The 12219-nt window shown below is 32.0% G+C and overlaps 1 protein-coding gene across 1 annotated transcript; it reads left to right on the forward strand.

Annotated features, from left to right (window-relative positions):
* The first annotated feature begins 5338 nt into the window (after nt 1-5338).
* Nucleotides 5339-9359, forward strand: LOC143049300 (uncharacterized). The gene is made up of 4 exons (XM_076222983.1): nt 5339-5491; nt 7124-7267; nt 8540-8641; nt 9128-9359. Exons 1-4 carry the CDS (start codon nt 5453-5455, stop codon nt 9257-9259), a joined length of 417 nt encoding a protein of 138 aa, XP_076079098.1. The 5' UTR covers nt 5339-5452; the 3' UTR covers nt 9260-9359.
* Nucleotides 9360-12219: the final 2860 nt, after the last annotated feature.

A 12219-nucleotide genomic window follows, 5' to 3' on the forward strand; every position in this document is an offset into this window, starting at 1 on the left:
GATATCAATATCGAGGAATTGGCAGTGGTCATTGTTAGTATTAGCTTTATTTAGTTCAACAGGATAAATTTCTTTAGTATACATACTGATGTCGTCATTATTGAGAGCCAATATATCATCCAAATATCTAAAAGTTTTGTTAAATTTTTGTATCAAATGTTGTTTCGATGGGTTTTTACTAATTTTAGTCAAATTGTAACTCATAACAATACAAAAACAGGTCCGCAATAAGTGGTGCACAGTTAGTCCCCATTGGAATTCCAATAACTTGACGATATACGGAATCTTCAAAGCGAACAAAAATGTTATCAAGTAAAAATTCAAGCGCATATATAGTATCAAAGCATTTCCAATTGACATAGTTCTTTTGTTTATTGCTACTAAAAAAATGACCTGAAAGAGTTTGAACATATGTACTCGCGTTCTGACTTTTTAAATGCCCAGTTAATTAGGGATGTAAAAGGGTAGAAAAATCAACACTTTAAACAAATTCACAATCAGCAATATATGCATGCAATTTATCAAGTACTTCCAACGAGCTTTTGTCACTCCAAAAGTAATTAATTTCACTATTTTCAAAGGCCTTATTTAAACAATTTATAATCAAGTTTTTTGTATTGTACCAAGTGTACTAGTAAGTAGAATAGACAATTTAGTAGGGGAACAATAGCTTGAAGATGAAATAAACCTACATTTGTAAGTGAATTACTTACATAAAGGCAACAGTAGTAAACATAAATAGTTATCAAAGGTACCAGGATTATAATTTAGTACGCCAGACGCGCGTTTCGTCTACATAAATAAACTCATCATAGATACCAGGACTAAATTTTATATATACGACAGACACGCGTTTCGTCTACAAAAGACTCATCAGTGACGCTCGAATCCAAAAAAGTTATAAAAAGCCAAATAAAGTACGAAGTTGAAGAGCATTGAGATCCAAAATTCCTAAAAGTGTTGCCAAATACAGCTAAGGTAATCTATGCCTGAGGTAGAAAAGCCTTAGTATTTCAAAAAATTCAAATTTTGTAGACTCATCAGTGACGCTCATATCAAAATATTTATAAAGCCAAACAATTACAAAGTTGAAGAGCATTGAGGATCCAAAATTCCAAAAAGTTGTGCCAAATACGGCTAAGGAAATCTATGCCTGGAATAAGACAATCCTTAGTTTTTCAAAATTTTTTAACTTTTAACAGGAAATCATAGATCATAAATCGATTAAGAGAAAACAAATTCGAATTACAAACTTAAACCGAGGGAAACACATCATTTATAAGATGAAAACAACGAAACAACAAAACACTGAAGTGCAACAAAAAACAAACGACAATGCAACATACATAGAAACTAATTATTACCTAAAACATCTAGAGAGCAGCATACAATCTGCAACAAAAGACAACTGTGTTTACAATCAACATTTCAAATTCTGAATCGTCCAAAGTCTATACAAAATGTGAACGAGTAACAAGCATATGCCATCAACACTAACACCAACGTATCCAATTAACTTAATACATTTAAGATATTATGAAATAACAACCGCTGCCACACGAAGTTCATCGTATTGGTAGGGTGCATGAATGTGGTGGGGTTAAATAAAATGTAGTTTTCACTAGTTGATTTTATGCATTCATACCAATTGCTGATTATTAACTTGACTAGCTTCAAGCAGCATGATATATTAGTAATGTATCTGTGACTAGGTATTGATACAGAAGTTATTTTTCCAGAACAAAACTTTAAAGTACAATAGTCTACATTTTTATGGATATTTGTGTAATGTCCCAATATATTTGTTTCGGGAAGATTCAGAGATGTCAAATTGTGTTTTTTTTTTTATTTGCCATTAGATTTATGATGGCCTGTGGATGATTATTAATTTGGTTCATATATTTTGTTGGTTGTTACTGTTTCATGGACATCTAACTTACTTGTTACAACGATATCATAGGACTTCAGTTTCCTAGCGTGATATATGTGATAAACAGTTGCCGTTATTAAACGAAGTGACCAAAATGTTTTAGGTGAAATGGAATTTGATGCGACTGGCATACAAGTGAGTGGTTTTCGCTGGCTTAAAAACTAGGTTTAATCCACCATTTTCGTTATAAGAACATACCTGTACCAAGTCAGGAATATGACAGTTATAATCCATTCGTTTGATGCGTTAGAGCTTTTGATTTTTCCATTTGATTAGGGCCTTCGGTTTTGAATTTTCCTCGGAGTTCAGTATTTTTTTTTATTTTACTTTTTCGAAATCTTTAAGGACGCCATTATGATGTGGTTGAACGTTATGATATATATGTTTCACAGATGTCTACGGGTATGTTTCACATTTTCATCATCTTATCCACGATATTTACTTCAGATGCCACTACTGGTGTAGGAACTGCATACTATTCCATCCCAATGTTTTGATGAAGTTAGTGGTGCTCAATATTTAATTCATTTATAGCAAGTTGGATGCAGTTGCTTGTCTATATGTTGGTTTTCGTTTTGATCATGGTGTTTTCTGTTTTTTCTTTGACTGGGTTTTATTTGTTTTTTCTCCCTTTTTTTTTACATCAAATCAAGGCAAAAATTTTATAAGTACGGGATCAGATAACTTTTAATGCACTTTATTTTTCCAGGAGACAATCACTCAGTACTTGTTGAACAGTCCCTTAATAATAGTTCAAACGTTGAACGCTTATTTCCGATAACATTTTAGAACTGTGTTTTTGAAAATGTCCCTTTGGAAGTCCTTAAAGTATTAATTAGAAATGAGACATAAAATTAATATTTCAAAATAACATGATTTCCTGCATTAGAATGATTGGTGATTATAGATCGTAGAATAATTTGTTTACGATGCAACGAGGGAAGTTAAGGAATTGTTGACATTCTGTACAGTATCAAAAGTTATGAAACCCCTTGTGTTGTTTGTTGATTGTTCTTTAAGCTGACAATTCTTTTTTGCATGAAATAGTATATTAAGGCAAAAACAGTCCGGTATATTATACTTTTGTGTGATATATGATAGTATTAACATCTTGATTAATGTTTTTTCATATGTTTGTTCCATTCATGAATAAACATGTAAGGTTGACAATCTTCAAGTCTATAAAGATAACTTTAATTCCATCTAACACGATATATGTTGTGTAACAGTACTATTAGAATTAACCTCGATTTGACTTATTTATATCGGTACTTCACATTTCCATTCACATGACTACTATGTACTTATTTATGATCTTAAACATAGTGCATAACTTTCTATTCCGATACATTACAATTGTAATACTTGTACTTTTCGATGGATAGATATGTACCTTATTAAATACTGCTCTGATATTCATTTGATAGTTATTATTGTTACAATACTAATTCTTTGGAACTTCATAAAACTTTTTCATATTTATTTTTTATTTATAATAATATATTTGTATGTTTGGTTTCCCAACATTTTCCTGTGAGCGCTTCGGTGACAGATAATCTCTTCGAATGACGCAAATTCAATTAAAGAAAACGTTGGTTTTATATTAGAGAGCAACGATTATGTTCCACATTAATCTTCCAAATTATAAATGACCGAGCCAAGTCCTTCACTCAGTAACCTTCCTTCTAACCTATAGATCCATACGTATCCAAATATCATGATGGCTCATACATGCATATCAAACTATCTGTACACCTGATCTTTTCCTTTATAGAAAAACAATTTTCACTGTTTTCCACTCCGTGTAACTTGTATGAGTCTTTTCCATTTGTAATATTTGATGTCTTTTACGTTTATATCGCCCTAACGTGAAAAGTTGTGTTTCGTATTTATAAGTTGATTTAAAATGACTTTGTATAACTATATATCCCGTATATAGTTTCAGACAATTGATAATGTAACGTGAACACAAGGTACGCGCGTCTATTTTTAAGATAGAATTGGTTTGTTACAAGTTTGATACTTAATTCACAATGTTCTATTAACAAAGTATAGGATTTATTTAATATTTATATACTAATGTGTAGAAATACCAATGTGTTCTTAGTCAAATAATCTTGTCCTATTGGTACAATTTAGTACCTACCCTATATTAGAGAATAAAAGTATAACTTATCACTAACCGTACGTATAATGGTCATCGTCTTCATAGACATTAAACGAATGATAATGAACCAGAATTCTCGTCGGCTTATAAACGATTCTAATGTTCATACCATTATTGTAGAAGGGATGCTCCCTCCTCACATTTCTTAGAATTTCCCTTTGAAGACTCCTTCAACCATAGCCCGCCAAATATTTTGTTCGTTTTTAAGTTTCATCTGAGTATTACCAAATCGCAATATACGCAATATACGGTTGATTCGAAACGGTTACTTTTGTAAACTGTAATTACTGGCTGAGTATGGCTTATATTAATTCATAACACACAATGATTGCAAATAATAGACAAAAGCAAAGGAACAGCGCTAAAGGTTCTTTTTCAACTTTACATTTTTCATTGTGTGGGGTTATTCTAGTTGAAGTAAAATTCTGATCACATGGGTCCCAGAAATCTGATTGTTCTTTCATAATATGTTCCAATTGGAGTAGACTTTCTCTCGTCCCCTTTTCCATGATATGCAAAATCAGTTTTAAATTCTGAAATTGATAAGAATAATTAATTTTGTTTATATGTTGACCGAAATAACCGAAAATCGTTTATTATCAGCTATGATATAACTTTCTATAAATGAAACATCACATATAGTCCATTTGCTATCCAAAGATTGACTCATTTACATACATATGGTGACCTGGACTTCTTCCTTCCTGCAGTAAAACTCATAGTAAAGAGCAAAGTTGACCTCAGAAGAATTTGACTATAATTCATGTCGACTGTTTGACATATAGATTCTCACTTTTCCAGGTATTTCTACATCCTCAGCTGTCAATTTTCTTTGGTTTGAGTCTACCTGATTAAGAAATTTTATGAAGTACTTGTGTGTCCCTTGTGTGTGAAATGGGAGATAAGGCATGTGCAATTGTGTTTCAGTTCTTTCGCTGCATATGTTTCAATACCTCAAAATTCGTGTGGTTTCGTTTATAACGATAGACATAAACGTTGGATATGACCTTTATTATCATGAAAAAATTATTTCTAATTATTTGAAAGATATGATATCCGTCCTTGATTTGAGACTTAAACGGACTCTATAGTCAAAGCCCACAAACGGTAACATGTCAACACGCAATTAGAACTTAATGGCTGGTATATACTCTGTGAACTCTGATAGTTTAGTAGAACAATTAAAATCATTTTATAACTTCCAGGGACCTGAGATATCAAAACGAACATCGATATGTCACGTATTTTCTAGAGTATATTTGACTATAAATACCTATCTTGGTTTATAGTTTGGTTAACTTCCAGAAAACTACACAACCTTTCAAAGAATCCATTATACTTTCAAAGGAAACACAATGTTAAAGGCTATCATTATTTCATTGGTCGTCACACAGGTAAAGCAAGTTAGATTATTCAATTAGATGGTAGAATGACGAATACAGATTGCAACTCTACCAGAAAGTAATAATTGAAAAATTACATGACAGTGTGAAATTATTTAAACATTGAATTTTCGAAGTACAAAATTCAATTAAAATAGATTTTTAGAAAGGAGCACGCATTATTTCTTTTTATCTATCCCCTATTGATTTAATTTCCTGCAAATATTGATTATAAATGATTACCTCTTATCGTGTGGCATTATCACCAAATATTGGGCATGTAGGTATTCCCGAAGCAATATTAGCAAAAGCATCTGTTACAATACCCGTACAATAAACAACAATTCGCTGATATTCGCCGTTCAGTTTATCCACTTTGTTTATAAGCAATTTTTTGTAAAGTTTATTTCGAAATTCAGTGTTGTTTAAGCTTATCGAAAAATGTGTGGCAGATACAGAAAAGTAGCTCAACATTACTGACATGAATTATCATTGATATGGTTATATTTATTTAAATTAACTGTTTACAAAATTTTGATTTTTTGAAATACTAAGGCTTTTCTACCTCAGGCATAAATTACCGTAGCTGGATTTGGCAAAACTTTTAGGAATTTTGGTCCTCAATGCTCTTCAACTTCGTACTTTATTTGGCCTTTTTAACTTTTTTAGATTCGAGCGTCACTGATGAGTCTTTTGTAGACGAAACGCGCGTTTGGCGTATATACAAAATTTAGTCCTGGTATCTATGATGAGTTTATTTACCTTACTCTTTCAATATTTTATATTTGGCAAATAATGCAATTACAACTGGTGATTACGGTAAGAAAGTCTGCATGACGGCCATCAAAATTTTAAAGAAACTACTTGTAGATGAGCACTAGTCCTGTAGTCGAGATATATTAACAGGAAAAATTAGCTCTGAAATGTCGCATCAATTTTACGCAGGTTCTGGTGAAATCTAGATAGATAATTAAAAAAAATTACATTGAGTCAATTAAAATCGTCTTAATCATAAAGTTTACTTCATCGTCAGTCATCATCGGACTCGTCATTGGTGTGGGTGGGTGGGTATGTATGGTAGCAAATGTGCCTGTATCTGTGATATATATCATGTATTCAAGTTCCTTTTGGATAGAGACATAGTCACCTACTTCGGATTTGTTCAGTCAAATGATTTTATCTTTACAGCTCAAAAGACATCATATTAAATGAAAAGTATTGATTTGTTTAATTTTCTACGAAAAAGAAAACCACAAAGAAATCAACAGAAATCCGACTGATTTTCAGACGAACATCATCCTTCGGTTGCGTAAGGCGGAGTTTGACACAAACAAAAATTCATCCAGACAACTTTGCCGAAATCTATTTTCATTATTTAGATTATTTAACTGATAGGTTATATTTGTAATGTACAACTAAGATCCATACTCCAGTTAATAATTAAAAATATAGGGTAAAAGTTAACATCTACAGCAACTTAACTACAAGAAAAAAGTATTTGTATTGTGGCTATCTAATGTATGGGGTTACAATCTACATGTATACAGACGGGAAAATAGATAAAACTTTTATAATTCCTAAATTTCCACAGATTTACTTTCATTGAACTCAGTAGTTTTAATTAGGGTTTTTATTTAATTTAAGGCATTTTGTGCTACTACAATGGCACCAGACATGACAACAAAACAACACCATAACCATCATCATTCTCATGGTACCCATGGCACCAGGCCTACCAGGGAACCAGTTGAGGCAGACAAACATTTTTTTAAATATGACCCAACATCGGTAAGTACAGTTAATATAGTTTGTGACCCCAAAAAAATCTACACCTATAAGTAAGCTTTTTGTTGGTATGTTGTATTGGGAGAGGGCTGCCCTTTCATTTATTTAATTAGTCATGTTAACATATAAAATTTGCATAACTTCTTTGAAAAAAAATTGTAAGGGTTCCGCGGAACCCAGTTTCTCGCCTACTTTTGCTGTAAATCGCAGGCTCAACAAAAATGAGGAAAAAAATCAATAAAAATATTCCTCTTGATACTATCTTATGATTGTAAGAAGCTTCTGTCCAAGTTTAGTAAAAATTTAGGATAGTTAATGAATCTAATAAATGTTTTGAAAACTTTAACTGCAGACTGTATGTAATGTTAACTGGAAGAAAATCTAAGTCCATTTAAAAGTAAAATACAGAAAAAATGGAGTTATCTTTTTACAAAATTTACTTCTGGATACTATCTTATGATCATAAATAAGCTTCTGTCCAAGTTTGGTACAAACCCAGTATAGTTTAAGAAAGTTATTAAAATTTTTAAAACTTTAACCACAGAGTGAATGTAATGTTTCCCCGCAGAAAAAACTAAGTCCATTTATAAGTAAAATACGGAAAAAATGGAATTTTATTTTTACAAAATTTACATCTGGATACTATCTTATGATCATAAACAAGCTTCTGTCCAAGTTTGGTAGAAATCCAGTATAGTTTAAGAAAGTTATTAAAATTTCAAAAACTTAAACCACAGAGTGAATATTTGTGGACGCCGCCGACGACGACGACGGAATGTAGGATCGTTTAGTCTCGCTTTTTCGACTAAAGTCGAAGGCTCGACAAAAAGCCTTTTACTGTTTTCTTTAGTTTTTAAATTTACAATAATTTATCTGAATTGTAAAATAAAAAAATAAAAAGAACAACACAGAACAGAACACACTTCCGAATCTCTTTGATTGTATACATATTGTATTTTGGGAAAAGAACAAAGCTTTAGTAAGCATGTAACCTCAATTTTCCAAAATATTCTATAGAGACGCCAAATGAAAAAAAAACTCGTTCTTTGAAAAACCAAAAATATATATTTATGACTCAGAAATTGTTTACTGCAATGAAATGTCCTGCAACTGTCAAATTCAAGGGAATAATTAATGGTGCAGTCAAATACACATCATCACCAACTGTACCATTTCAACCGTCTTCTTTCTATGTCTTTCTGTATTTGCTCGAAATAAAGTGTTGTATGGTTTAAAGCACTACATTAACATTACATTTCATGATCTGTTTTGCAGCATTTAATGATGGCTGTCAACTCAAAGGCCTGTTATATCTACACTATGTCATCTCAAGAATCTATGGATGTACATACAGTACATGGATTACATGTTCTAGAGGTATGCCATTTAATGCGGGTTTTTTTCTGAAACTCGTGATACTAGTAAAATAATGATTTACAAGAAAATGTGTTTCATACGAATTAACTAACTAAATTTGTTGCGAGTTAGTAATAAGTAAAGACATACTCATTTCGTATATTTCTGAAATAAAGTCAATTTCCCACAAAATTATTTCATAAGTTTATCCTATAAAAAAATAATAGTATCATAGTTTGATTTTGTAAGAAATTCAGTCGACAGTTAAACTCAGTTAAAATTCAGTTTTAACTCAGTTAAAATTCAGTTTTTCGGCTTCGATAGTGCTTTAATTTATATATAAAATATAACGAAACCATACAAGTCTGCAATATTGTATCAACATTGAAAAAAAAGTTAATTAAGTGATATGGCCAAATGCATTAATTTAAGTGTTTCAGTTAGAACGTTCCTAAAAAAGCAGAATTTTTTTTCGGCATGTAATTTCGTTTCATTATATATTTACAGATCAAGCTAATTACCATGATAGACGATGCTACAGCAACGTTCCAGTCAATTACTCATGACAACTTGACAACAATGAGCAAATCACTTGCCCATTCATGTAAAGCCGTTAACATGGTCATGAAACTCAACTGATTTTATGTATACAACAAACATATGATATTTATTTAACTACATTTTATTTGATGGATAGAAGAGGGTAGCTATATCAAAATTAAAAAGAACGTATTTAAATTATGTCTTATTGTGTTTACTTTATCAAGAAAGGTCGTTTAGTCCCTGAAATAAGCTAAAAAGCAATTATAAAATAAGTGGTTCTCCTGGGAGAATATGAAGAGTAAGGTATAGTAGAGACAGTCTTCTTCTTCCAACAACTGAAAATCTGCAACACTGAGGATAGATTTGTCAGTGGTGTGCCACAACAACCTCTGTATTTGTGAATATGACTATATGTCGATAATGTGCCCTGAAGCTATTTTATATCGTTAAGTTTGGTATCCTCACTGTTTTATTGTGATATAAAATAAACTGTTCAATTGTTTGAAAACCAATATGCATTTCGTGTTTTCCGATTTGAATTTAGACCAATATCGTTAGTAGATCATATCCAAACAACAATGCACCAGTGTACCTCGCAAGATGAAACACGAATGGTCCTAAAAGAACTAAAAGTTGCAAAAACGCACATAATGTTGTAAAATCGCAATAAAATGGCTGCGGCAAAAGTAAGTCCATAACAAGCTGAATGAGCAGTTTAACTTTGGAAAATCTTTCCTTGATTTCATTCAACAGTAGTAACAACTAAACAAGTATTTTATTGTTACACAATGTGAATATCGAAAAAGCTCATGATAACCCGATTGTATGTGATAATGATTTCCATTGTGTCTTCTTTACTATCTTTTTATTATACTATCATGTGCAAGAATGCAATCATTTTCCGAATGATTAACAGCAAATCATTTGCCTGAAATCCTAGATTTATGATTTAGTTTGTAAATGTCCAATGACAAATGTATTTGATGGATTAGAACAAATTAAATAAATCAAATAAGTATAGTATGCAAATCATTCAAACTGTTATGAAGCACATGCATTAAAGAAAGGAAAAATGTGGAGTGTTAATAGTAGGCCAAATAGACATTTTGATGTGCACTAGATCACAAAAGGACCAGGTTTTTAGCTCACCTGGCCCAAAGAGCTTTTCTCATCACTTTGCGTCCGTCGTCCGTCGTCGTCTGTTAACTTTTACAAAAATATTCTTCTCTGAAACTACTGGGCCAAATGAAACCAAACTTGGCTACAATCATCATTTGGTTATCTAGTTTATAAAATGTGCCCGGTGACCCGGCCAACCAACCAAGATGATGTCATGGCTAAAAATAGAACATAGGAGTAAAATGCAGTTTTTGGCTTATATCTCAAAAACCAAAGCATTTAGAGCAAATCTGACAACGGGTAAAAGTGTTTATCAGGTCAAGATCTATCTGCCCTGAAATTTTCAGATGAACAGGAAAACCCGTTACTAGGTTGCTGCCCCTGATTTGCTTATTTTAAGGAAACAAGTTTTGCCGTTTTTGGTGATTATCTTGAATATTATTATAGATTGATATAAACTGTAAACAGCAATAATGTTCAGCAAAGTAAGATTTACAAATAAGTCAACATGACCAAAATGGTCAGTTGACCCTCTAAGGAGTTATTGCCCTCTATAGTCAATTTTTAACCATTTTTCGTAAATCTTAGTAATCTTTTACAAAAATCTTCTCCTCTGAAACTAGTGGGCCAAATGAAACCAAACTTGGCTACAATCATCATTGGGGTATCTAGTTTATAAAATGTGTCCGGTGACCCGGCCAACCAACCAAGATGGCTGCCTTGGCTAAAAATAGAACATAGGAGGAAAATGCAGTTTTGGCTTATATCTCAAGAACCAACGCATTTAGAGCAAATCTGACATGGGGGTGATAGTGTTTATCAGGTCAAGATCTATCTGTTGTTAGGTTGCTGCCCCTTATTTGGTAATTTTAAGGAAATTTTGACGTTTTTGGTTTTCTTGAATATTATTATAGATAGGGATAAACTGTAAACAGCAATAATGTACAGCAAAGTAAGACCTAAAAATAAGTCAACATGACCAAAATGATCAATTGACTCTCTAAGGAGTTATTGCCCTTTATAGTCAATTTTTAACAAGTTTCTTAAAATTTGTAAATTTTTACTAACTTTTTCCACTGTAACTACTTGGCCAAGTTTATTATTGATAGAGATAATTGTAAGCAGCAAGAATGTTCAGTAAGGTAAGATCTACAAACACATCACCATCACCAAAACACAATTTTGTCATGTATCCATCTGTGTCCTTTGTTTAATATTCACATAGACCAAGGTGAGCACCACAGGGTTACTATTGTGTCATATATGTAATATATGTTTTGATTGCCATAGCATGTAAATCATATCCAGAAATCAACGCAACTTTGCTTATTTGAATATTATACTAAAGAAATCAGATATGGGTCACGGAAATGATATTGAAATGATAGGGAATTTTGAAAAATATGTCTGTTTTAACTTTAATTTAAGTGATAGACAGGTTGCCGGGGCAGAAAATAAATATACACAACAATATGGCTGAAACGTCAAATTTGCAAACTTCGTGTTGAAAATTGGCTACCAAGGTCATTAGATAAACAGGTTGCCGGGTGAAACTTGAAACTTGAATGTCCAATGAAAAAGCAAGTCCAAACCTTGTATGTGTAGTCGTTGAACTCTAGGTTCCCACGTAAAGTTAAAATGCCAATATTTCAAGAAGAATAAACTCACGAAAACAAGAAGAAATCACATAATTCGCGTTTATTGTTTTGATTTTGACCACCTTACAACTTGACGGAAATATCAGAGTGATTATAAACAAGGACTCTGTGACGGACAACTTATAATATCCGTGTTTTAAGGATTTTAATGATATCAAGCCAGTCCAGTTCAAACTATAATCACGTGGTACAATTCTCATTTACATATTATGAATATTAATTAGAAAAGCACTACTAATTTCTGGCTATGTACTTTTTGCAAATAAATAAATTCACTCA

Source organism: Mytilus galloprovincialis, chromosome 10, assembly GCF_965363235.1.
Source record: "Mytilus galloprovincialis chromosome 10, xbMytGall1.hap1.1, whole genome shotgun sequence".
Taxonomy (NCBI): Eukaryota; Metazoa; Mollusca; class Bivalvia; order Mytilida; family Mytilidae; genus Mytilus; species Mytilus galloprovincialis.